The 27,279-nt window shown below is 43.9% G+C and overlaps 2 protein-coding genes across 2 annotated transcripts in view; one reads left to right on the forward strand and one right to left on the reverse strand.

Annotated features, from left to right (window-relative positions):
* ZC3H6 (zinc finger CCCH-type containing 6) overlaps nucleotides 1–6,521 on the forward strand; it is a 63,320-nt gene extending 56,799 nt beyond the window's left edge. The window contains exons 11-12 of the mRNA XM_054023025.1: nucleotides 462–698; nucleotides 4,066–6,521. Coding sequence (XP_053879000.1) covers nucleotides 462–698; nucleotides 4,066–5,570 — 1,742 coding nt within the window. The 3' untranslated portion in view covers nucleotides 5,571–6,521. The remainder of the gene's footprint in view (nucleotides 1–461; nucleotides 699–4,065) is intronic.
* A 4,205-nt stretch (nucleotides 6,522–10,726) lies between these two features.
* LOC128833697 (uncharacterized) lies at nucleotides 10,727–26,786 on the reverse strand. The gene is made up of 8 exons (XM_054021765.1): nucleotides 26,733–26,786; nucleotides 25,131–25,345; nucleotides 24,203–24,386; nucleotides 19,332–22,622; nucleotides 16,692–16,883; nucleotides 15,640–15,812; nucleotides 14,010–14,127; nucleotides 10,727–11,392 (listed from the first exon to the last, which is right to left on the reverse strand). The coding sequence occupies exons 1-8, from the start codon at nucleotides 26,784–26,786 to the stop codon at nucleotides 11,195–11,197; spliced, it is 4,425 nt and encodes a 1,474-aa protein (XP_053877740.1). The 3' UTR covers nucleotides 10,727–11,194.
* Nucleotides 26,787–27,279: the final 493 nt, after the last annotated feature.

Genomic DNA, 27,279 nt, shown 5'->3' on the forward strand with positions numbered 1-27,279 from the left:
GTTTCAAGCTACATAGAGCTTTTCCTCTGGTCAGCTGGAAAGCATGCGAAGAAGTGGGCTGTAGTCCACGAAAGCTTATGCTCTAATAAATTTGTTAGTCTCTAAGGTGCCACAAGTACTCCTATCATTTTATAGTTTATTTTAGCACACTATATGTGTGCAAATTGGTGAAAAGTCATCTGAAAGCTTGAGAATTGTAAGATTTTTTGTTACAATTTATTTTATTTTTTGCAAATAAAATAAACAGTTTTTTTCGATTGGGGAAAAATCAGAGCTGACTTTGCAGTTTGTATGTCATGTTTCAGCCTGTTTCAATATGAAATAGTTGAAAGATTAACCTTTATGCGGTGGGATTTATAAATATTCTCAAATTTATTTAAATTAATATTGCTTTGTAAAGTCTTCTCTGGCTATTTGTTAGCACTAAATTAGCTGATTCTTTTTTAATATTGTATATGCAGATGGAACATGGCATGGAGAATTTACTGATCACCAGGCTCACCTCATTGTTCAAGATTCACATAAGAGTGGAAATGAGTCAGATCGTGTCAGTAAAACAGGCCATAAACCTGCTATTAATGTACCGGATTTTCTTCCAGCAATGCAGAAAGCCCTTTTTGTAAGACTTAGTCAAAAACAGCAAGAAGATGGAGAACCAATCAGCAGTCAGTCTCAGAGGGCAATGAGCAAGGAAGAAGGTAATGTTAACTGTTACATTCTAAACAAAAATGTTCTTTTATATTGTGTCAGTATAATATTCCCATTTTTATTTTGTGACTATTTCCATTAATTACACAATGCCTATATACGTTCCTACTTTAATTTCAACTGAATTACTTATTCCTTGCTTCTTTTCCTAACCTGTTCTTTAGTTTTTCTGTGGGCTCTTTAATACAGTAGCACCTCAGAGTTAGGAACACCTCGGGAATGGAAATTGTTCCTAACTCTGAAATGTTCATAACTCTGAACAAATTATAGTTATTTGTGCAAAAGTTTATAACTGAATGTTGACATAATACAGCTTTGAAACTGTACTATGCAGAAGAAAAATGCTGCTTTTAACCCTCTTAATGTAAATGAAACAAGCACCTTATCAAATCTCTTTTTAAACTTTTTCTTTATTTAGTAATTTACATTTAACACATTTTTGTTGTCTCTGTTGCTGCCTGGTGGCATGCTTCTGGTTCCCAATTAGGTATGTGGTTGACCAGTCAGTTCAGAACTGGTGTTCTACTGTATTAGTCTTGGTACCAGTCTTATTCGTTATTTTTATTAATAACCATGGGGCAGAAGTACAACTGTGCTAATGAAGTGTGCTGCTGATACAATTTTGGGAGGCATCCTCAATACAGAAGGAGGATCAGAATATTATACAGAAGGTCTGGATGACCTTGACAACTGGAGCAACGGAAATGGGATGAAATTCAATAGTACAAAGTTCAAGGTCATGCACGTAGGGTCTAATAATAAGAATTTCAGCTACACGCTGGGGAATGGATGGCCAGTCTTAGGAGACTGAGTGTATGTGTACACTGCAATTAAAAACCCACAGCTGGCCCATGCCAGCTTACTCAACTTGCGGGGCTCGAGCTGTGGGGCTGTTTCATTGCAGTGTCGGACTTCCGGGCTCAAGCTGCAGCCCAAGCTCTGGGACCCGGTGAGGTGGGAGGGTCCCAGAGCTTGGGCTGCAGCCTGAACTTGGAAGTCTACACTGCAGTGAAACTGTCCCACAGCCTGAGCCCCGTGAGCCCGAGTCATCTGGCATGGGCCGGCCACGAGTTTTCATCTGCAGTGTAAACCTACCCTGAAAGGGCTTGGCTTGTTTAGCCTAGCAAAAAGAAATCTGAGAAGGGGATATGATTGCTGTCTATAAATACATTAGGGGGCATACATCAGGGAGGGAGAAGAGCTATTTAAGCTAAAGGACAGTGCTAGCACAAGAACAAATGGGTATAAAGTGGCCATGAACAAATTGGAGCTGGAAATTAGAAGGTGGTTATGGAATAGCCTCCCAAAAGGAGTTGCAGGGGCAAACAGCTTAATCAGTTTTAAGAGAGATCTGCACAAATTTATGAGTGCAGTTGTATGAAGTGGTTGCTTGTGATGTTGCGGGGCAGAGCTTAGCAGCTCTGGGGCTCACTCTTGGTTTATGTCTTGTGTTCCTAAAAGCTCATGGATCAGGGCTTCAGCCAGCCATCTGCAGTTGTCAGGAAGGGGTTCCCCCGCCCAGTATATTAAGAGTGGGGAAGGGTTGGTCTCCTTCCTCGGAAGCATCAGAGATGGCTGCAGTTGGAGATGGGACACTGGACGGTGTCGGCCAGTGCTCTGAGGTGACACTGAGCATTCAGGTGCTTGGCTGGTTGGTTCTTGCTCACTTGCTCAGGGCCTAACTGATTGCCATATGTGATGTCAGGAAGGTATTTACCCCCAGATCAGGTGGACAGCAATCTTGGGTTTTTTTCATTTTCTGCTTCAGAGTGTTGGTGCTGGTCACTTGACAGAAATTATCTGGGTATGGCTCACTTAATCACTTCCCTGCCATTGCAAGTGCCGTGGGAATTGGTGCACCTCAGGCATTCCTGTTCTCTCTCTGCAGTCTAGTCTCCTCTGGGCTGTAATATTTTGATCCAGCTTCAGTTGTTGGGTTTAGTGTGTGGATACTGAGTGGTGTTGGTGGCCTATGACCTAGAGCAGACAAGACTAGATGATCTGGTGGTCCCTTCTGGCCCTAAACTTTGACTCTATTGCTTCCTTGAAGGGAGGGCAGATTACCTGTTTCGGTTAAAGAAGGATCAGTTCTGCCACTGCCCAGGAAATCATTGGCAGATGCTGACAATCTGGCCAGCTATCACCCTGTGTCCTGTCTTCCAGTTTAGTTCAAGATTATCAAAAAGGCTGTGGCAAGACAACTCTTGTAGTATCTAGTGATCTCAGACCTCCATGATAATCTGGGTATGATCCTATCTGGGACATAGACTGCATTGGTAGATTCTCTCTTCCTGGCAATGGATGAAGATAGTGTTCGTGCTGGCATTATTAAATCTATCAGCTGTCTTCAGTGCTGTTGATCACGAGGTGTTGCTGACTCACCTTCAAATCACATCAGTGGCAGACGGGCTGCTTTAGTGTGACTCAGTTCTTTCCTTGTAGAGCATCCTCAGAAGGTGGCGGTAGCACATACACTAAAATAGAAACTGCTCCTCCTCTCTTAAGGTGCTTACACATGGAGTCCTCTGGATTTCATCTTGTAACACCTATTATTTAATGTTTATAGGGAGCTTATAAGGGTTAGTAAGGGAACATGAGCTGTGGTGTTTTCAGTATATGGATGCCACTCAGCTTTGTCTTCATTTCATCTGACTGGTCCAAAACAGTCAGTGATCTTATTCAGTGTTTGGGTGAGACTGGGGCATGGATTGAAAGTGAGTTGGTTGAAACTTACACTAGACTTGACTGAGGTGATGTTGATGGGCTGGGAGATACTACAATTACAGGGCTTCCCACTAACTGCAGTAGTGGTTGTTAATTTGTTCTCAATAATTTAATATTGTTTAAATACCTTCCCTTATCTCCCTTTCTGGAACCTGATTTCTCCCTGAATCCCTTACATTTTGGGTTTCAAATATGAAAGGGAAATAGAGTAGCGGTTCAGCATTTCCACCTTATCCATTTAAGACAGCAGCAAGCCCTGTCTTTCCCCCCTCAACCAACAATAAAGGTCACTTACATCAAGATTCATGTGTTCAAAAATACATTTTTTATGAAATTTAAGTTAGAATTGTTGACAGGAATAGTTATTTTCTGACACAAAAATATTGGAAGAGGTATACGAGAGAAGAGAAAGCAGCAGTTGAGTATTTATTCTTAAGTTGTTATAACTAGATTTTTTTTTTTTTTGCTCACTTCCACTAGCTGATTTCTGGGATCCTAATTTATAGTTGCTATTACCTTATTTTGCTAAGTCTTAACATCAGACAAAAGCCAGTTATTAAGAAATTATACTTAGTTCAAAGTCTATTGAATCTCCAGTGATCATTTGTTTGACTAATCTTTGTTTTCTTTCAGATGATAATGTAAACTGGTACTCCAGTAGTGAAGAGGAAGAGGGAAGCAGTGTTAAATCAATATTAAAAACCTTAAAGAAACAAACTGAGAATATTAGGAATCGGCAACAACATTCCACAGAACAACATATGGTGGTTGTTCCTACTGATCCAAGACTTGCTAAAGAGAAATGTACAGGAAACCAGGCTGTTGATCCGAGACTGAGATCCACTCCTAGATCAAATACTAGGAAACCTACAGAATCGTCATCTTTTGACCCAAGGCTTGCACGGGATCCCAGAATGTTAAAGGTTAATGAAAGTGGTCTTGCAAGTTCTTCTGTTGGTGGAACAAAGTTAGATTTACATCATGCACCCACTGGAGTTAAGGTCAAGCAAAAAGGAATGGATGATGATGAAGAGGATGCAGAACGAGAATTGAGAGAGAGAGCTTTTCTAATACCTTTGGAACCTTTACCTGGTGTAACATTAAGGGATCCGAGATCTCAACTTCGACAGTTTAGCCACATTAAAATGGATATTATCCTGACCAAACCAAACTTTGCTAAACATATTGTATGGGCTCCTGAAGATCTACTTCCAATACCCTTGCCTAAACCTGACCCGGTGTCTTCAATTAATTTACCTCTTCCTCCACTTATAGCTGACCAGAGGCTTAATAAATTACGTAATTTAAAAAGTGATCCCCATCCAAATGCAATGCCAGCTGACCCAAGACTGGCAGCAAAAGCAAAAAATAATATAACAAGCAGAAGTGGCTCTTTGGATCAATCTGCAGATTTGCATGCCAGTAGTTCAAGCAAATTAGGAGATCCTCGCTTACAAAAAAATGTTGATCCCAGACTCCACAGACTGTCTAGTACAGATACTCACCATGGAATCACAAAGGATTCTCATCCTCCAAAATTTGACCCTCGTCTAACCAGATCTGGTATTGGTTCATCCCAGCCTTCAGAAGCTGTAATATGTAAATCTGACCCGGACATTCTGCCTCCTTATGCACCCAAACTATCATCAACGGGTGTTAGATTGGGAACTCCAAGCTCAATACTTAGTGGTATTAGTTTGTATGATCCAAGAGACCACAGTTCATCTTCATTAGACCCAGCGCCCGTTAATTCAGGAGAGAATGGAGAGAACCAGAAAAAAAGTATTTTGAAAAATACTAGCAAAAATGAATCTACTCTGTCAGAAGACATGTTGCCACAGAAGTCTGTCCCAAATATGGATAAAAATACAGAAGGATCAGCAGAGGCCAATTTAGAAAAAGCAAATAGCATCAATAAATCTCAGGCTAAGCACTCCAGTACTGCACCAGCAGTGCATAATCTTCCTATCCAAGCTTTATCAGGATTGATCAGACCACAGTACAGTGATCCAAGGCAAGTTAGACAGCCTGGACAGGTCAATCAAATGCAAGATAACGATCCGAGTGGGGAATCTGATGATAAGTCACTAAAAGATGTTTTCAAGACTTTTGATCCAACTGCTTCACCATTTTGTTAGCAATTGATTTATTAAGTCTTTTTACGGTTGTGAATATTGCAGTTTTCTGCTGTTTTGTAACTGGTTTACCTATTTGCTTTATTTATTTTTAAATTATAATTATCAACACTTTTCAGCTGCTAATCTCAGAACCACATGCAGTTTCACAGTATGCTATAGTGTTTGCACAGTATTTTCTATATAATACTTTTCCAATTTCAGGGAGACTAATAATTGACATGTAGAAAAGACCCTCTATCATGTTAGATCTGATAAAAGCACTTTCATTGTAAATAAGTCATTATGAATTCAACTCGGAAGACCTGTATATGTGTAAGCTGTCTCTTTCATAATCAACATTTAGATATAATGATTGCCACTTTTGTATGATTGTATAGATTCAAGCAATATGATGTACATTACTGTGAGAGAGACTAAGACAAGAATTGTCTTACTTATCAAGCCAAACCTACTTACTGAAATATACATAAATGAAGTAAAAGGAAAATGTTGATCCTCCTTTTCAGAGTAGTTGATGTAAGGCATTGTTTTTATTCATGCAGTCAATATTCTTAGTGTAAAAGATACCTATCACATATTGAGGAGTTAAAATGTCATATCTTTTTAAAGTATTTTATTCTATACTGTATATAGAAGAAATTGTGAAGTACATAACTAGAAGAACATTACTGTTAAAGTGGAGAATACCTAAGTTGTCTAATACAAAAAAGTTTATTTAATTTTTCATGCATACACAATTCTGAATTAGTGCGATAGCTTACATTTTGGTGTTCATGTATTTCAATGTATTTTTGTATTCAGCCGCTTAATTTGTATTGCTTTTTTTGTATTGATGTAACTGCAGTACTTGTATTCATTGTGTCTTACGACATTTTTAACAAAAAATTAAAAGATACAATCAAAGTCTGGTAGTCACTGTTAAATTGATACGCCTGCTAAAATAGATAGTTACACACAGATAGTTACACACACGGAAAACAGTAATTGAGCACCTCTGAAGCAGAGATGATGATTAAACTTGCTGTATTATACTCACTTGCCACAAGAACTTGTGTCCCAATTCTGCACTTCTTTAGTAGGCAAAATTCTCCTTAATTCCAAAGGAAATGTTAGCTCAGTCATGGCTTCAGGGTCAGAGCTTTAGTAAGAGAGAGGGTTGGGGTTCTACTGTCCACAGTTTTTAAAAGATGTTGAAAAACTAGAGAGGGTTCAGAGAAGAGCTTCCAGAATGATTTGAGGATAGCTCCTTAAAGTGAGAGACTTTTAAGGACCCGAGCCTATTTAATTTATTAGAAATTTAGCCATGGCTGTAAATACCTCCACAGGGAAAAGATATCTTTAATACCAGATAAAGGCATATCAAGAGCCAATGGCTTGAATTTGAAGATGGCAAAGTTCAAACTGGAAATAAGATGAAAAAAAATTAATGGCAAGTGTAACTAATCATCAGAACAGCTCACCTAGCGATGTGGTAGATTCTCCATCACTTGTGGTCTTTAAATTAGCCGATCAGATTTGTGGGGTTTTTTTTTAAATGGAATTGTGGGTTTTGTGATAAAAGCATAAATTTTGCCACAGTCTCAGGGCATGGCCTAATAAAGATTTTCAGATATGGGGCCATTGCCAACTCTTAAAATGTCTGCCAAAGCCAACATAACATTGTCCTAATTGGCAAATAATACTGTTTTACAGTTGGACATACAAGGGGTGTATTCTTGAGTTTGCTTCAACTTGACCTTAAAATTGGTGAACACATTTTTTACTAATTTTGATTGTCAATGTGGTCTTGGCAGAATTTAATCACATTTCCCTTTTTTCAGATGCTTCCTTGGTTTTATGAAAGCTGCTTGGTGATTGGATAATATTAACTTTACACAGTACCTAAAAGATATTAGATTACTATTGGCTATTACAAGTGCTTCAAACATGTTAAAAAGATATACACTTGCTCGAGAGTCAGCTCCATCAACAGAGACATCTCATGCCTCTACTGACTGCAGCAAGTATGTGTTATGCCAGAAAGAGACAGATGCAGAGTTGATTAATCCAGCAGAATCAAAAAGATAGTATACTGGATCTGGCTATCAAACTCTAGAAGAAAATATCAGATGTTTCCATAAGATGAATGCACTTCTTGTATGCATAGATATATGCAGATTAGATTATGCTGATTGTATTGAAAAAATTCTTTGAACAAAAAAAATAGATGTTGGCACAAATCTTGCTACATGAAGTTTAACAGGACCAAACTTAAAAGGGCTGGGGGGTTGGGGAGGGGGAGCTGAGAAAGTTGTGGCTCAAACTGAAGAGGAAATACACACGTTGAAGAGACCAACAGGAAAAAAAGGCATCCTTTGTTTGTGAAATGAACATACTTTCAGAAGACCTCCATGAAGTTTCTGCCCTCGGCACTGATAGTCGGACTAGTTGCAAGTGTGTACTTCAGCTGCAAAATCAGTGCTTGTTTGCAAAACTAAGTGTAGCAGACTTAACGGCCCAAGAGAATATGTCATACAACATGTTTGGTGTCTCTCTACAACAAAGTCAGGGAGAAGAAAACCAAGCAAAGCAACACAGAGAATATGTTGCATGGAATTGCCTTTGTTGAACTGATAGCATACGTTGAAGAGACTAGGCTGAATGAAGATGTGGCTGAAATCTTTAAATTAGCAGACCTCACAAGGTTCTGTACAGCTAGATTAGAACAGCTGGGGATGACACTGGCTGGGTAGATTCACAGCGCTGAACTAAAATCCCATATTCTTTCATGCATTGCAGATCTCTAAGCACACACAGAAGTATATGATGTGCATCTTGCCTTCAACCAGAATATTGGACATCCCCTCCGAAAAGCATGTGAGGAAGACTGTCACGAAGAAGCACTTCACCTGTTCCAAACAGCAAAAATTATTCAAAGGGACATGTTCCAAATGAAAACAGTTTACTGGATCATTTGACGCAAGATGCCAAGTAAAACGTGTTCCTGAGTGATTATTGGCACTGATGTCCATGATATTGGATGGTCCAAACATTTAAAACTCAGAACAAATTTCCATTCATCCAACTACCCTTATTTTGGCACTACTATTGCAGTACAACAACAACATCCATTGCCACAAAGGAATAGAAAATTTGTACCACAACAAAGCTCAATAAATGCCTTTACCAATCTGCATATGCAGGGCTGTTGTGGCCACGTTGGTCCCAGGATATTAGAGAGACATGGTGGGTGAGGTGATATTTTATTGGACCAACTTCTGTTGGTGAGAGAAACAAGGATTTGAGCTACACAGAGCTCTTCCTCGGGTCAGCTGGAAAGCTTATCTGACCAACAGAAGTTGGTCCAATAAAATACCTCACCTACCTTGTCTCCCTTAACCAATCTATGTTGGTTTTACACTTCATGCACAGCCATGAATAAGTGATCTAGTAGCTACCTTCTTTAAACTTGGAATGTCCATCTCCTATGACAGCGTGTCGGCCACTTGTACCAGCATGGCAAATAGTGCATGCCAACACTTTGAGGATGAGAATGTAGTCTGTCCTCTAAAGCTTCATGATGGTCTGTTCACTACTTCTGCCACAGACAGCATAGACCACAATCCTAGGCTCCACCGCAGCAACATGCTCCTCTTATGGAACTAGGGGATATCACTTTTTCAGCATCCCAGTACTCAAGTGGAGGCAATTGTCCGTGGAATTCCCACCCCAGACTTTGAGACTGCAGCATCATGAAGAAGACTATCTCATCACTTCCTGAGTCTTACACACTTGTCCCTCCATTCATCTTAAAGAAACGCAATGCCCAAAATGTTGAAATCAAGACTGAACACCAACTTATTACCCAAGCCCTGCAAGAAGAGTACAGGTGGCTTGAACAAATACAGCAAGCAGCAAATCTGGTTACTTTCAATGGAGATGAAGACATTTCCTGGGCCACTTACCAGGCTAGCAAACAATCAATGCCAGAGATCACCCAGGCCATCACTGCTCATCATCCCCATTTTTCAAATGATTCCAAGTCTGTGGCAATGATTTGTCATGCTGTGGATGTGATAAGGAATGCTGCACACCACCGAAACCCATGCCAAGTTCCAGTGATCATTGTGGATCAACCCCTTTTCACCATAACCATACAGATGCAGTGGACCTGGCCTATTGGGTATGGGGAGGACAAACCACTTGTCGTTATTCTGGGTGGACTTTATCTGGAAATGGCAAGTCTAGAATCATAGAATCATAGAGTATCAGGGTTGGAAGGGACTTCAGGAGGTCATCTAGTCCAACCCCCTGCTCAAAGCAGGACAGATCCCCAACTAAATCATCCCAGCCAGGGCTTTGTGAAGCCTGACCTTAAAAACCTCTAAGGAAGGAAAAGCTGATTGGAGATAGTAAATGGTCAGAAAGGCCATTCTTCAGGCCAAACTGACTTCTCCAGGAATGGTTGACTTTCTTGAAAATCTCTCATGTCATATGTAATAGACGTGTCCCAAGTAACAGCCAATAACCTGTACATCTTGCTCCAAAATGCATAGACCACAGTATACCTAAGGTCTCGGGGAAGATGAGGCCCCCATGGGGTATGATAAATGGTGTGACAAATGAAAGCTAGAAAACCCAATGTTCCACTTCTGGCATACCACACTTCATCTGGAGCTTTTTGTATTGACCTATGTTCTGTCAATCCACTGTTGTTCAGTGTGGAGCCTGGCATGCACACAGGCTTGCTTGTGTGCTGGTGCTGAGGACTGTTACAATCCCCAAAGTGACCAGTGTAAATCCATATGAGTCTGAGACTGCAGATGGTTCAGGTTTAGATATGTAGCATTCAGCAGATATGTTGAAAAGGCTAGACACGTATAGTCATATTGCCCATTGCTGAGGAGTGTTAGTGTTTTGCTAGCATGATGGTGTGCAATAGTATACGTGCCTTCTGTTATAATGAATACGGTATTAAAAAAAAATTGTGTCAATGAATAATTATGCATTTATCAATACAAAGCACAAGGCTAACGCTCCCTAAGTAATGAGCCATATTAATTTGTCAGACCATTTGTAGGAGTTGAATTTTTCTTTTAAAATAAAAAATGATAATTTGTGTCAAAGAAATCTTTTGCATTACTAAAATTTGTCTTTTAAATTAAATCCCATTTTATTGGTCATTTTTTCTTTCAAACTTATCTTGACAACTTAAGTACATTTTTGTAGCCTTTTCACTTGCACAAAAGGTACATGGGTACAAAAATCTTGCATTGGAATACCTTGCTACCCCTTTACAACACCACATCCACCCTAGATAAGAATCTAAGGAACACTTCTATTAAAATAACATAGTTGTTGCTTTTTGTACAGGGGCTGCTTCATTGCCAAGAACGGCCAGCCTGGGCCTCCAGACTATATATGCTAATGGCACTTATTTGTGAAGGTTTCTCTTGCTCCTGGGCAGCATTATTAGCTTCTAAGGAGGTAAGTGGCATTATTGTCCCTCCCCATTGGTGATGTCATTTCCTGCAAGAGTTAGGGATCAATGACAGAGGCCCCTTCCCACTCCAGGGCAGCACCAGCCACCATGGTTGGTTGTTAAACGGGCTTGGAATTTGGGGGTGGGGGGAGGGGGAGAGTTCTTAATTCTGAGACGATGGTTCCTGAGCCATAGCGGTAAGGGTGGGTTCACGCCCTACACGTGTTCTGCGAAGTCCGAATTCATCCCTGTCTGGGTTTAAAGCCGCTTTGACTCTGTGCCACAACAGCTTTTCCTTCCATCGAATACAAAAGGCAGCTGCCTCTGCTGCTTCTGAGTCAGGATCTGGCTTTCGCAAACCCTGTTTGAAGGAAGCAAAATAATTACACACATTAATATACGTGGCTAGACAAAGGGGTTTAAAATTTCTTATAGTACAAAGGGGCCTCAATACACCAAGTCTAGATGCCCACATGTGGGAACCAAGTTAACTTGGTTAGCCTGACACCTCTCCTAGACTAAACAATGGAACAGCTGACCCAGGACTGTCAGTAAAGACTGAAAGGATGGAAATATAATGAAAGCCAGTCAGCCTGGTTGTATGGAAAAGAGGCACTTAGTACAGTGTGACATTCTGATTAACAAGCTGGTACTCTGCAAAATCATTGCCCATATTAAATAGATCAGAAGCAGGCTAAAACACAGTTGTTAATAGGGAATCAGCCAGTGAGGCCCCCAGGGATTTATTCTTAGCCCAATGCAATTCAGTATCTTCATCAATGAATTGGAAGAAAAGAAAATCATTGCTGAAAATAATCAGTAGGTGACCAAGATCTGTAGGCTGGTAAATAACGAGGACAGGTCACTGAGACAGAGCAAGCTGGATTGCTTAATAAATGGGGTTTAGCCAGGCAGCATTTGTTTTAATACAGCCTAAAGCAAAGTCATAATCTACCAAAAATACCTGTGTCCTGGAAATCAGTGACTGAAGAGGGTTACAGGTTATTCCCAGCATGATGCTGCGGGGACAAAAGCCAGTGCAATCCTTGCATGTACAAATAGGGCATGTAGCAAGTGTAGAGAGGTGATACTGTCTCTGCATACTGCATTGGTGAGGTTGTGTACAGTTCTGCTCTCCACACTCTGTAACAGTAGAGTTATGAGCTGGGTAAAACCTTGTTGGTTAGGTTAAACCTCATTTAAACTGCTGGGTGTGAATGTGCCCTACATTTGAGATAGCTATAAGAGACAAGTTAAGTTCCTAAATAAGTCATAGTGGAGTCTACCAGAAGCTAGCAGCACCATGTTGGCAAGGTTCAACTGGGTATTTTTTGAGGGGAGAAGGTTGATTTTATTGGTGGGGGGGGGGACAGGAAATGACAGGCTGGTGTGCAGACAACAATCAGACTCAGAGAAGGAAATCCAAGCAGTAGCCTGTAAGCATGGTGTGGCCCTGGGAGAAGCTAGGGAGAGATCAGGGCTGCTGGCTGAGAGAAGCTTTGGCCTGTAAGATGAGAAACTTTTAAATTTTGGTTCTTCCTGCATTTGAAAAAGCAGGACTATGTACTTCCTTGTCAATACACAATACTGCATCAAAGAACATACCAGTCTCCCTCATACATTTCTACTCCCAACTGGAATGCCCCTGGGGCTCCAAACTTTGATTAACCACTTGGGTTGAAAAGGAGTAATAGTATGTTGGGAAAACTGAAAACAATTCAGAGAAGAGTTGCAAGAATGGATTTATTGTCTGGAAAAAGCACATTAAAATGAGAGACTAAAGGAACTCAGTCCATTTAGTTTATCGAAGAGAGAGAGAGTCTATAAGTACCTAAATGGGAATGATTTCTGTTAGTAGAAGGCTCCTTAATCTAGTAGACCAAAGACTGGAAGTTGAAGTCAGCAAATTCAAACTGGAAACGATGCAAATTTTTTAAGAGTGCTGATGATAACCATTGCCATTGAAACATTTTCCCTGGGGATGTGGTGGATTCTCCGTCACCTGGAGTCCTTATATCAAGACCGGATCTCCTTCTGGAAGATGCACTGTACCTGAACCGGAAGTTACGAGTTCCTTGTGTTATACAGAAGGTCAGGCTAGATCTTCACAATGGTCCCTTCTGGCCTTAATATTTACGACCTATAATTTCTGAAAAGTTGCATTAGCTGAGCCTGGTTGAATGAGTGCCTGTTTTCTGAGCGTGCTCAGTTAAAGATTGCTCTATTAAATTATTTAAGGTATTTAGTTATTTCTTGCTGTCCTCATTAGGAAGCCCTTGAGAGTTTTAATGGAAACTTAACTGAGCCAAGACAAAGCCTAAGAGACACTTCACCTGTCTCTAAAGCCCCAGCTGAAAATCTACCTCCATGGCAGTGTGTTTCTTTTGGCCGTCTGCCTTTCTGTCCAAAATCAATAGCAGAAGGCACTTTGATGAACTTTGCCTATAGATATGGCCCAATACTTACTGGGCAGTTCCTCATCTCAGAGGGCAAGTTGGAAATTGTGACTGTGAAGGCCCATTATTTGGGGGGATAATTCAATACGGTAAGTACAGGGCAGGAGCAAAGGTTGCAGATCCAGGAAGCAGCTGTCTCCATTATAAGAGACTTGACCACAATAGTCACATTGTGTGAGAGATTCTAATTGTGGGTTTGCAGAACACAACAAATCCAGGCTAAGGAACATTTATGGTTCCCCCAGGAAGATAGAACTCCAGTGCGATCAGCTGCCAGGGAGCGTTTGTTCTAGAATTGGTGCCTGGTCACCTCTGAGAGGCAAACACAGATTCCAGATGGGATTTGCAAAGGCTCTTCAGGGGGTGAGTTAAGTGCCCAACTTCCAGTGAGATTTGGACAGTTAACTCCCTTAAAATTCTCTGAAAGTTACAGCCTGAATCCAGAAGTGTTGGGGGTAAAAATGTTAATATATTTGAACTTGCCTTTTGAAAGAATCTTGACCTACACCAGTGCACACTTACTTTGACGCACGCGGCCTCTGCTGCCTTCAGGGACTGTAGGACCACTTGAAACAGATTCTGTGCATTGTTCACCAGTAGTTCAGCAGAGCACCTACTCCCTGCTGTTGCTGCTTTTACCCTTAAAATATTTAAAAATTTAAAGCAAAAGCGTTACACAACTTGCTAAGTGACTACATACTGTCAATCTAGAGTTACTGGCTGAGGGCTTCCTGGATCTAGGAAGGTCACAGAACAAGCTGATACATGTGGAAGGAAAGGGCTCCAGTACCGCTGGCCCTTGCTCATGGAACAGTTTTGACCGCAGAAGAGATTTTCAGCTTTAAAAAGGCGTTGTAGGGAGAGCAAAAGAATAAAAGCAGGAGCACTAGTAGCCAGAATGGAGAAGTAGCAAACGCAGTGTTGAAACCTGCTGGAGCCTGAATGCCCAACGATACTGCTGCCAGTGCCTAGTTACAGACCCTTTCCCTTAATCACCCAGTGTGAGCTGGTCCAGCGGTGGCCCTTCCGGCCAAAGGGGGACAAAGAAAAACTATTGCTGCTATTTGGACTTCGCCGGTGTGCTCAGAGTGTGGAGATGGGGGTGACATAAGCACTGAGACTGTGACAAGAAGAAAGGGGGGAGATGCCTCTGAGCTCTGTTTAACTAGCACAGAGAGCTATGCAGAGATATTCAGGACTCCAGAAAGCCACCAACGGCATGGCACTCATTGGTCAAGGAGCCCAAGGGACAAAGGTGCCCAACTCACACTGGGTTTCGGAGTGTCAATGGAAAATTAACCGCAAGGAGCCAGAGAACCTCCAGGCAGACGCAGCATGGCTGGAAGCCTGAGATCAAGAGGGGACATAAGTGCCTCCTAGTACAAGTAGCGTTAGCTCTGGAGAATGCTGTTCAAACATTAGCTCAAGGCTTATTCTAGGCTCAGCTGAAGCCCAGAGGTGGCACAGCACTGGCTGCCTGGGAGCAGGATCGGGCTCTCAGACAGATCGAGTTTCCCACTGGGCTCTTTTAGAAGGGGAACGATACGAGAGCGGAACCTTCAGTTCTGCACAGCAGCGTGTAACACTGCATGGGAGGGTAAGATGTGCAGCTCACGAGAGGCTCCCTATTGTCTGCGATAGGAGTCGTTTCTATAGACACGCCTCATGCACATGCACTGATTTTAAAGGGACACTGCTGTGGGCTGTGGACCCCACCATGCCACGTGCTGAAAAGTGGAAGTCGGTGAGGAATCTTCGTGAATAGAAATATGTCACTATTTTAAAAAATCCGTAATTCAGAAACAAACTACAAATAGGATAGTTACAGTGATCTCAATAAGACTTGGGTTAAAATGCCTTCACTCTGCTGACTCGGCAGCGGCAGCCAGTACCAGGAATCACCCTAACCTAGGATGTGGGAACAAAAACCAGGGGCTGTGTTGTTTTTTAGCTTGTAAGAAGGTAAAACAAAGAGGAAAACTCTTCATGGCAGAGACAGTCTTCAGCCCAGTAACTAGATGCCTACCCCTGGTGCCATATGCAAATACGAACAAGAAAGATAGTCAGCAGTGTCCTTTAAAATCCCTTTTTAAGAAGGCGCGAACGCACACACCAGCCTTGAGAGAGAAGATGCTTTGAACTTTCGGTTTACCTGGAAATAATTCTGAGCTGGTTGCTGATGGTTTGGATTTGCTCGGTGACACACAGCAGTTCGGTTGCACATCTTTCATCTAGGCAGTTCTCTGCAATCAGGTGGCCAAATCTGACAAACACTTGCCCATTGGAAGCCATTTGACTAGCACAGGCAATGAGCTGCTCTTTGGTCTAAAATTAAATCAAAAGAAGTCGGGCAGGATAGGGGATGTTTGCTATAAACTGGATGTAAAATCTACTGTTGCCTTGTTAGCGCTAGCGCATGTTAGCACAACGGAACCTTTCTCCGAGCCTGGCTGAGGACACTGATTGCCCAACTCCCAAGGGGGCACAGCTGGACCCGCACAACAGAAACACCCACAAACTCCCCGATGCCCCTTATGGGCATGGGGGGCGATATTAATGGACAAACAAACATCATAAAGAGACCCTGTGGGAATGGTTCAGAGGCTGATGGAGAAACAGGACAGTTTTAAAGTGTTTTCAACATCTGAATTGTAGCCGCTACAGCAGCAGTTCATGGCTCATTCTGCCATTTCTAACCCGCTCTGTGAAAGCTACACTGGGGACTGTTTGATATGCCAAACTCCATCAAAGAACTGGAGCTGCAAATAGACTTTGGGCCCCAAACTGCAGTAGCCAGCAGGCCAGGCCTGTGGGGAGAAGAGGGAGGGTAATAGTTCCGAGAGCCAATGAATAGATTGAAATAGCAGGGGAAAGGAGCTGAATAATCTTCCTTGCCTTCCTCTTCTCCTTTTTGGAGGAAATTCTTTTCAGAGCATTGCAGATACACTCACACTAATGCTATTGCACCTGATTTAAATGAAACGGACACTGATTGATTCTTCCCGGGGGGGCGCGCAGGAGTTAGTGCGTGTTCAGCCTTGTCATGGTAACACCCCCTTTCTGCTGACTTAATGAGGCATTGTGCTCTCTCTACAATGTGGCTCAGACATTTGTCATCGCCACAAATAGGTGCTTGGAGGATTTAGCGGGCCCTGGTTACTGAGTGAAATATTTCCTCCCATCCTATAACAACACTGGCAATACCGTTATCGGTCCCTTCCTCTTTAGAAACCGTGCCATGTGAGACATCCCAGTGGCCATTTCCTTGGTGACTTGGGACATGGTGTTGGTGTCATCCTGCCACTGTCCAGAGTCCTCTGGCAGGGCAGCAGGAGCGGCTCCCTTACCCTGCTCACTGCTAGTGGGGTGGGAGTCATTTGGAGAGTCAGTCAGGAGCTGTGAAGACAGTGAAACAGATTCACCTCAAACAACCGACCTTCCCTTTTACCATCTCTGCATTACTGATGTCCATGGCAAAGTGCTGTCATGAAGAGGGTTTAGACAGTCCCTTTTTGGCAGAAATACCCATTTCCTACATTAAAAAAGTATGTTTTGAATTTTTACACACGCATATCCTTGGGCTTGTTCCACGGGTTTATTCCTTGAGTCATTTCTACTAAGCAAAACGAACAGAAACATTGCCTAGATCCATCCCATCCAGTAAGCCAAGCGTCAGTCCTTGCTTTCCACTGGACTGAGTCTAGCTACCCCAGGGGTCCCTTTAAACAGTCTCCTCATATTATCCCCTGACTTGCACCCCAAAGACCATCCTCATTGGAGCTGACAGCTCTAGGGCAGTTAGTTGTGAGCTAAAACAATTTTATCTGGTTTATTTTGAAATGTGTGAATGCCTGCTGCAACTGAAAGCAATTGTTTTCAGAAGCCGAAAATGGCAACCTCCCACACACTGCCTGACTAACGCATCAGATTGGCTTCACTAGCAGCAAGGTGATCATGTGGTTTAGAAGCACTACCGCCCAGGTCCTGTCCAATCCTCCATCCTGCCCACACAACTGCAAACGCTCAGGATGGTGGGTGGAATATTGCAGTACAAGAGAAAATTAGAGTTGATTAGAGAGTTTAGGGGGTAGCAGATATAACTGAAAGAAACCTACCACATAAAGAGCTGGGCAGAGAGTTCCCACAGCTGGGCAGACGTAGCGGCGGGAATCCCACAGCTGTGCCCAGCCATCGGACTCTCCTTTTGTCATACCCACAAAGGCTGAAGATTGGAAGAGTTATTCAAATGACTTGGTGTCCAAATTGACATGTTTTGCAGAAATGGCAGCCAGCATCCCGCTTACCAGCATCGCAAGACTACAGCATGGAGCACGCTCCATGGTGCAGGATACTCGGGGTACATTCAAACAGCTGTTACGCAAACCAGGCACAGCACCCAGCCGCCCTTTGTGAAGCCCAAAGGAAATCCTTGTCAGCTCGGCAAGGCCTTCCGTATTCGTCACTTTCAAGCTTCAGCCATAATTTGGCACCTGAGCGGCTTGTTCCAGCACTCTCAGAAGTCCTTCCCGTCATCTCTCGAAGTCAATGGAAAGATACCCAGGGACTTTAAAGGGCACAGCATCAGCCCCATATTGCACGGCTGATGAAACTGTACGTGGCCACAAGCTAATTCTAGGTACCCTGCCTGTCTTCCTGGGCAGGGATTTTAAAAGCGGCTGCTGGGGCTCCCAGTCCCTGCTGACATTCAGTGCAACTCATGTGCCTAACTCCCTTGAGCCCCTTTGAAATCTCTGCTCTCCCCCCCCCTTTTTTTTTTCTTTTTACTTGACACAAGGAGGAAAATATATAAGTGGAGCTTCTGCTCTGGTAAATTCAGGCCCTCTCTTCCCCACAACCCAACTTCCCTCAAAGGAAAAAAAAAAAAAGTCTGATCTGTACCACTGAGGTAGTCTCCAATTTCATTCTGCAAATCTGCATGTTCTCGCTCTATGTTCTGTGCTCTCAGTATCTCCAGTCACTAGGCGTCCCCTGTGCAGTTCAAAAGATCTGGCTATTTCAACTGGAGAAGAATGTGCTAGCCACTCACTAAGGGCAGGTCTATGTTACTGCTTAAGTTGATCTAACTTACATCACTCAGGGGTGTGAAAAAGACACCCCCCTGAGCGACACAAGTTACAGCGACCTAAGTGCTGTCGACACCAGTGCTATGTCGGTGGGAGAGCGTCTTCACCAGATGCGCAGCTGCATTGGTACATCTGCACCGACATAGCGCTTTTAGTGTAGACTTGCCCTAAGTGCACCGACCTTGGCACTTTGCAGTGAATGCTGAATTACGTATTTTGCTAATTGCAGTTATCTCCATTTCAGGAAAAAGATCTGCAAAATGTTTACATTGTGCCTAGCCTCTCAGAGCTAGCTGGAAATACTGACCGATGACTAGGTGCCAATACCTTTTGTATTTGGTTTATTTTAAATGTATTCGTCCATCAAAAGTGACCGATATAAAATCTGGTTTCCAGTGAACTCCAGTTTCCGACAGTTTTGCATCAGAGTTAAGTGAGGCACAAGGCAATCAGCCGGTTTATCTCGTTAACCCAGTGACTGTGGTGCTACTACACCTAGGGAATCTTGAGCCCGGCCATAGGGGGCACTCACTGCATGTAGTTCTGCTGCTCGTAGGATATGGAAGCAACAGGGACAGTGAGCAAGAGGGGAAGATGGTTCTGTGCAGCCACAACTCCAAGCCATTGCATAATTTGATTTAAAAAAACCCCAAAAGTCTGAAATGAGCAAGACATGGGACTCTTGGACAAGCAGTGAAACGCAGTTGGCACAGTTTTGAGATTACACAGTTTAGAGATAAATAGCTAAGATCTACTATACCATGATTTCAAATGCATCCCCGGCAGTTAAACCTTTGGATTCACTCATGGTAGGCCAGGCATTTGCTGAATTGGCTTGGTGTGTGTGACTCTGGTGTTTGGTGCTGGGTATCTTGGCGGGGGAGAGCTCTGCTTTGCCATGACATTGATTTGCAACAGCACGTGACTCGCTGTTTTGTAAACACTGCTTAACGAGCTCTAAGGCGGCTTTATCAATGTTCTTCACCGACTGAAGCTGCGTCACCACATAGTGCGCTTTAGCAGACCACTCCCATGCAATGTAGTCTAGCTGGACCAGCTCCCTGTCCTGCTGGCGTTGAAGCTGCTCACCAGCGCTTCCTAGCAGCTCAGCAGTGAGGAGGAGAAGGTGGTCTGTCTGAGAGAGCAGGCTTTCCCGCATTCTTAGATGAACTGTGTTCTCCAAAGCGTCTTCTATGATGGTCTTGACCAGCTGGAGGTTTGCCATTATCTGACCTGCCTGTTTAACCATCACTCCGTCACCTCCCTGGGCACGCGCAGGAGGCCAGGCCAGTCTGAGGATGTTTTGGATGACCCTCATGTACTCCCGATTGGTGCTGGTTAGGAGGATCAGAAGTGCCTTCACTCTAACAGCAAACTCTCGTTGGAGCAGCTCAGCACGAATGGACAAGTTTGTAGCAGGCACTGGGGAGACAGACAGAACATCCGCCACTTGCAACAGAGCTTCAGTTAGTACCTTTACCTCCTCCCGGAGCGCTAGGATGTCACGCTGCACACTGTGTTCAGCACAGGCGAGATAGGACAGCCGGGCTGCCTCCTGTATTCTCAAAGAGCTCTCGGAGACAGCTGCCAGGACATCCCGCAAGCGAAGCTTGTGCTTCATTGTATTCCTTAATTCACCCAGGAACAAAACATCTCGTCCTATGAGCTGATCCACAGCACTCAGGAGCACCTGTATGCTGACAGACCAAAGAAGGCAGATCCCCTCGAGATGGTCCTGGTGAGAATGGAAGCAGTCAGAAGACAGTGCCTTTTCAAGTAAATGCTTTGTATTAGTCTGAGCACGTGTGAATTTTGCTTGGACCCGTACAAACCTTTCCTGAATCTTAGGAACTGTTGTGCGCTCCTCTTCACAATCTGTATGTGCAACATCAGCCGCTAGATGAACAACTGTTGCTAAAGTCTGCATGATCTCATCCAAAGTTTGTTTGCTCTTCAGAAAGTCAGCGGGAGCTACTGTGCAGAATAACTGCTGGACTAGACTGTACCAAGAGCCTGCCACAGCCACCAGGCATTGGTTAGTTTCACAAATCTTCTCCGATAACAAAACAGCTGTTGGAAGAAGTGTGTCTGCTCTGGAAACTGGGTTTGGACCTATCTCCCTAGCTAAGCTAATAACAGATGGTGTTAATAGAACTATCTTTCTGTAGTGGGTCAGCTTTTCCAGCAGTGGCGACTTGACAATTGGTAAGGCTTCCTGAGCTGCCTCTACACAACAGTTGGAAAGTTCAAGTAAACCAAAGCAAGCCGTGTTTACGGCAGTAATGTCATGTTTCTTTGTTGCAGTGATGAGTTCATTGATCACAGAATGTAAATCCACTGTTTCTGGGTATAAGTTACCCGCTCTTGGAAGCATCTCAAGAGGAGAGGTGGCTGATGGAAGCCGTTCGCTTAAAAATTCTTCCACTAATTCAGTATTGTCAGTAGTGCTCTGTTTTATGACATCTGGTGCTCTGAGCTCTACGTGGTCCTGGGCTGAAAAGCAACACAGCTCTTTTGGAATGTCAAGGCTCCGAATTTGTTCCCGAAGTGGACTCAGAATATCTGGATGGTTAGACTCATCCAGCCCCTCTCTGACATTTCGAGTGGAGTCCATCAGATGCTTTATCCTCTTTGAAAATGCGTTTCTAGTTTGTAGACAAGAGATGCCTCCTAAACAGTGGCTAGTAACAGTTCTCACTTCCAGAATGGAGATTTCCAATTGCTTAACTAAAACTAACAAACCATTCTTGAAAATGGGATCTCTGATTTTATCCACAAATCTGTTAGTAACTTGGATCACGCGAGCAGCTAGGCTGGTCATATGCACGGCATGCCATGAAAACCTTCCAGAGTTCTGACTCTCTAGTTCTTGTTCACAACACTCTCTGTGATCGGCCATTTCCTGAATAGACAGATCGAGGAATTCGGGCAAGTTGATTGTCTCATCAACACACGCTAACAAGCTTTCTGTTGTCCAAGCCCATCTTTGATAGAAGGTTTGTAGTTGTTCCTGGATGTTAATCTTATTAGGATCTTTGCTCATTTCTGTGAGGAGTAGAGGCACCGTGGCAAGGAATCTATTTAAACAGTCTACATGATCTTCAATTTCTTTAATGATTTTGAGGTTGGTGCACCTGGCCAGAACAAAATTTGCCACTTTGAGCATCTGATGAGCATGACTGAAGAAGGCAGTAATGAGAGGCTGAAGTTTTCTTAGAAATCCATCCTCTCCTGCAGGAGAATATTGGACAGTAGTAGGTTCCAGTGCAGCCTCCATTAACCTTTTCAGGGGTTCGTTAATGTCTGTGAAAGTGTCCAGAATCTGACACAAAACAGCAGTGAGTATGGTTTGATCAAGAATCTCCACCTCAACTCTCATCGCATGACATTTCTCTTCTAGGTTGCATTCTAGTTGGCTTTGTGCTGGCAATTCCTCCATTAGGCTTCCATGGTTGGAAATGCTTTTCTTGAGCATTAGCAGATGATGGCAGTGCTTGATCAACTGCAGCTTAATACTTGGCCTTGATGAGTTAGCTAAAAGCATGCAGTGGAAGACCACTGTTTCCACACAAAAACTGAATTCGTCCTCAGCTAGGTGAGCAGGGTTTGCGTTGGACAGGAGGCCCAGGTGCTGGGAAAAGAGCCCATTTCTTTCCAGTAGTTCCTTGTTTCTGGTGGTGTTTGTCAGCAAGGAAATCAGTTCCTCTATGGTGCTATCCATCAAATGGAAAATGTAGTTTTTGGAACCATTCACTTGCTGGTCCTGGGGGTGCTTCAGGTGACTGTGTTTTGCAGCATGCAGCATCGGGACGCACTTCCTAAGGATCTGCAGCATCTGGGCCAAATACTTCTGAGGAGGAGAATCTCGGAGCTCTTGGATGCGTCTTTCTGTCAAATTGTTCAGCAAGAGCAAGGACTCTGAAAAGTCACGGAAAGCAGCTAGCAGGGCTGGTATGTCTCCTGCAAACTCGAGTGCACTCAAGCAATGCCGAAGCCAATGAGCGGCCTGGATAATCCTCATCACTACAGCATCATCTTCAAGCTGGAGGATCTAGTTGATAAATCAGAACAAAGGTCACAAAAAAAGGAAACATTGAACATTTCCCAAGATCTGTGGTGTTCTTTTTGCTAGGAACGTACTTGTCATTTTCAACTTGCTGGCTTTGTTTTTAAAATGCCTGTGTGCACTGATAACATGTCTAGGTGAATTTGAGAATAAAAGTGCTGCTGGTGAGCGATACTGGATCGATAGTGCTGAAACCTGAGGGTACAGAACTCTCGTGACATTACAAACCACCCACAGAGCATCTCAGCACTTCATGAGCAGTGATGATCACAGCTTCTCCACACTATGGAAAGCGAGGGAAGCGTTGCTAACCACATTTTACACATGAGGAAATTGGGGCACAGAGAGATTAAGTGACTTGTCCGAGGTCACACCAGAAATCTCCCAGTGTCGTGTCTGACCCACAACCCCAAACTACTTCTCTTCCTTGGCTTTTATACCTCTTTATAGAGAGAGACGTGGAGCAAAATTCTCGTATTTTCAGTTGGTTTGAAAAAAAAAAAAAAGGGTTAAAAGCAATGAGATGATTCAAAATGTATTACTGCTAGTAGGGTGACCCTAAACCCCCAAGCAACTGGGCACCACATTTTGCTCTTTAGTTCTGGCTGGGCTCGGGGTACAGCGTAACTGAGCGGCTAGCACACTGGGTCAAGACCTATCCCTGGGCTAGTCCCTGACTTGCTGTGGAACTGTGGGTGAATCACTTCACCTCATTGGCTCAGCTGTAGAATGGAGGTACCAACACGGCCCTTCATTTGTAGAGTGCTCTGGGGTTTGCAGATGAAAAGGACCATACAAGAGCTACAACATACTCTGTGTGTGGCGAGTCAGAGCCCCGTTGTGCTGGCGGCTGTACACTCATGTAACAGGACAGTCCCACCTCCAAACAACTTGTAATTTAAGGGCTTGTCTACACTGAGGCTTAGAGCGTGGCCAGTTGGGCAGTACATCTAGAGTGCACTAGCCTGCCATGCACTAACTGGCCATACGGTCCCTGCTCCATGCACTAAAAATTCTGTCGTAAGCACCATTGCACAACTTCCGGTGCACAATAGTGGGGTCCATGCAGCCAGTTAGTGCACTGTAGCTTTACTCTGCACCACTTGCCACACACTCACGCTCTGTGTAGACAAGCTCTCAGTACCCACCTGTACAATGGGGGTACTAGCAGTGCCTTGCCTCCCAAGAGCATGAGGTATCATTATTTATTATTTCTCCGACACTTAGGGTTGCCAGTTTTGGTTGGACATATTCCTGGAGGTTTCATCACACAACATAATCTTTAATTCCTGGAGACTCCAGACCAATCCTGGAGGTTTGGCAACTCTACCAATGCTCCTGGATGGGCAGGGCAGGGCAGACTTGTCCGGCAGCTGATCTTCATTCCCCACTACAACCTCATCCTCCACATGCACCCCACTCTGGGAAACACGGGACTAGGGAATTAGCCACTGTGCAGATCTCGTCCCCGAGAAGGCAGAGCTGCTGGGAGGGAATGAAGGGTTAGTGGAGAAGGAGTGTATTTATATGCAATGTAATGCAAATGACAGCTGCATTACACTCACCTTTACAGTCCCCATTAAGACTCTCTTTGCTGAATCAATCAGTTCCTCCTGATGACTCTGAACGTCCGGCTGAATATGAAGTTTCTGGGCCACCAGTAAGATGCTTTTCCCAGACGCGAGGAGAGATTCGGCAGCAGGTAGCATCTCCCCAGCCAGCAGCTCCTCGTTGGACTCATGAGCCACCCTGGCAGAAGGATGCTGATCTCAGGTACGCAAGGTCACACAGACGCCTTTAATGAAACGCGTCGCTGTAAACCAGCGCCAGCATGGGACTGGGAACGCTGACTCCAGGGAGGAGCCAGGCAACCTGAACAGGCAGGATACAACCGGCTCCCAGTGAACAGAACTCCGTGGAGGGTAAGCAGATGTAGGGCAGGGGAGGAGGGGGTGGGATTGTGCTTTCCCTTAATTAAATGTTCTGGTTTTTAAACAGCAGCCACATGTAAGACAGTCACATGAGTGTGTGGTTGGGGGTAGAATGGACCCTCTGCCCAATCCCAGTAAGAGGGGAACCCCCTCCCCACTTGCCTGCACCCCATCCCATACTAACTGTTCCCCTGCCTCTACTAGGTGGTCAACCAACCATGAAGGTATCTCTGGGGCTAGTAAAGGAGGGGCCATAAATGACAGCTGCACTGCAGGTGAGGAGTTAAAAATCAGAGACCTCTTCCAGAAAAGCAACAGACTAGAGTTAAGCAACACTATGGACACAGACAAAAATTAAAAACTAGAACGCCCATATCCCAGTGTGTGAGGCACTTCAAATCAAAACAAAGGGAACCAGAATGCCTGGAACAAACGGATAAATTTAAAAGCAACAAGAGAAATTTGGTCTCCAGGTGTCCAGGCCTGCTCCACCTATAACACATGTACGTACATACACACACAGATGGAAATTCATTTTGCCCTCTTCAAAACTCAGTGTTACCTTCTTGCAACATAAGCAAGTTCTTCAGTAGCTTTGGCTAATTCTTCAGCAGCTTTTTCTAAATCAGCGAGGCGCTCGTTATTCACCCCTTCCCACGTGGCTGCTATCATTAAATGACAAAGTTGAGCTGCCATGGATGAAAGAATTCTCTCAATGGTTTTGTTGGAGGTGACAGCCCTGATGTCATACAGATAAAAAGGCTCCATTGCTCTCAGCTACAAACAGAAGACACAATTAAAGGTTCATCTCCACAACACAGTAATATTAATTAACAGAATGCACTGAGTCTGCACCTTCCATCCAAACATCTCAAAGAACCTTGGGAATATTCATGAATTTAGCCTCACAACGCCCTTGCATTATCCCCAGTTTTGCTGCAAGCTGTTCCTACAATCAGAGATGGGTTGTGCACCCTGCACTGGCTCTGGTGGGGTTAATACAGGCAAAAGAGGCCAGTTACCCGTAAACTGTACCTGAAGGAGAGCGAAGAGGCAGTGAGACTGAATTGGGGATGAAGCTCACCTGGGCAGGAGCAGGGGCGGTGTCCGGCAGCAGGGAAGGGGCCCACAGTGAGGAAGCTGGAGAAACACTTCCTGGTACGAGGAGGGAGAGCAGGAGCCTGTCCCAGGAGTGTGGGGAGCAGTCCAGGGAAGGAGCAGTAAGGGCTGGGGAGATCTGAGCTGCTGGGGGAGGGTCCCTGGATTAGAAGCCATTGTAGAGGGCAGGCATAGGTTCCTCTGCAAACCACTGTAGCAATGGCATGTTAGGGGCAGCCTATCTGGGGACTCCCAGGGCTGGTTTGGAAGGAGACGGATAACACCCCAGGATGGGGGGCGGGTCTTGTTTGTGACTTGCCCGGAGGGGTAAGCCATGAAGAGGAAAGTGCTACAGCTCCCGGAGCTTGAGAGAGGCCACGGAGAAGTGATGGGACGACGGGTTAAGCAACCACAGGAAGGGGTGTCAGAGCATGTGGTGAGCTAATCCCCAAATGGGCCACTAGGAGGTGCCAGACTGGCAAGAGAGCGCCCCCTGTTGCAGGCATGGCTCTGGTTTGTGGCATAATTAAATGTTTGGGGGTCTGAAGCACGCCACTGATGTCAGTACCCATTTATATCAGTAGTGAATTTGGCCCAGCATGTTAACGTCAGCTCATTAGTCAAAATGACTCAGATGAAACAAGTGTCAACTTGCTCCACCGCTCAAAATTCAAACGTAACCCCAGCCACCCCTTTGAGTTTATACTATTTCCCCTTGATCAGTTTTCACTTTCCTGGGCTGCTGCACTTCCTACTGCCAGACAAGTCTAGAAGCAGAAAAGATCAGACACTTCCCAGCTGCTCCTGCAGTCTAACCAGCCTGACCTGACACAGGCATGCCAAAAAGCTTGTGGGGAAACCCGAGCTAGGCTCAGGAGAGCTCCAGCTTAATTCTGCAGCCTCAGGTTTCCTCTCCACCTAATCTTCTCATCACAAACCACCCAAATCATGCTACTGCGTGGAAGTGAAATGCTCCAGTGTCTGGCCAAAGTTAGAGTTTGCACTAAGACCCTTACAATTATTCATCAGCTGCCTGTCTCATGGTTTCAGACCACCTCAAACTCACCTCCAAAACTCCGCTCACTAATTTTGCATACACTGGTTGCACACAGGCAAGCATTTGCACATGCCAATTGGACAGTTAGATGTTCATTTACCCAATCTGTATGAGCAGAGGTTAGTTTTGAATGCAGCTGTATGTGATCGTTTTAAAAATCTGACTCTTGGCGTCTGTTACAATTATTTTATTTCTATTGAATCTTCTATTTTAAATAGAGAATATTCAGAATCTATCAACCCTTTCCCTTAAAAAAAAAAAATGTAACAGTACTACATGTGCCTTAAATAACTGAATAGCAAAGTGAAATTTACAGGGGGATTAGAAAATATAATTTTTAAAATAAACAACATGTGCTTGTCACCTCTGCCCAGTGCAGACTCTAATGTTGATGATCGTGTATAATACATGAAACCAGACTGTGTGACAATGAAGTTAATCAATAAAAAAACAAGAAGTGTGTTTTATTCTAGTAACACTGTTACAGTGGCGATTGACAGTCTTTTTGATAGTGATATACCATGTACTATACAGTTAAAATGTTTTGAATACAGCT

This window comes from Malaclemys terrapin, chromosome 3, assembly GCF_027887155.1.
Source record: "Malaclemys terrapin pileata isolate rMalTer1 chromosome 3, rMalTer1.hap1, whole genome shotgun sequence".
In the NCBI taxonomy this organism is placed as follows: Eukaryota; Metazoa; Chordata; order Testudines; family Emydidae; genus Malaclemys; species Malaclemys terrapin.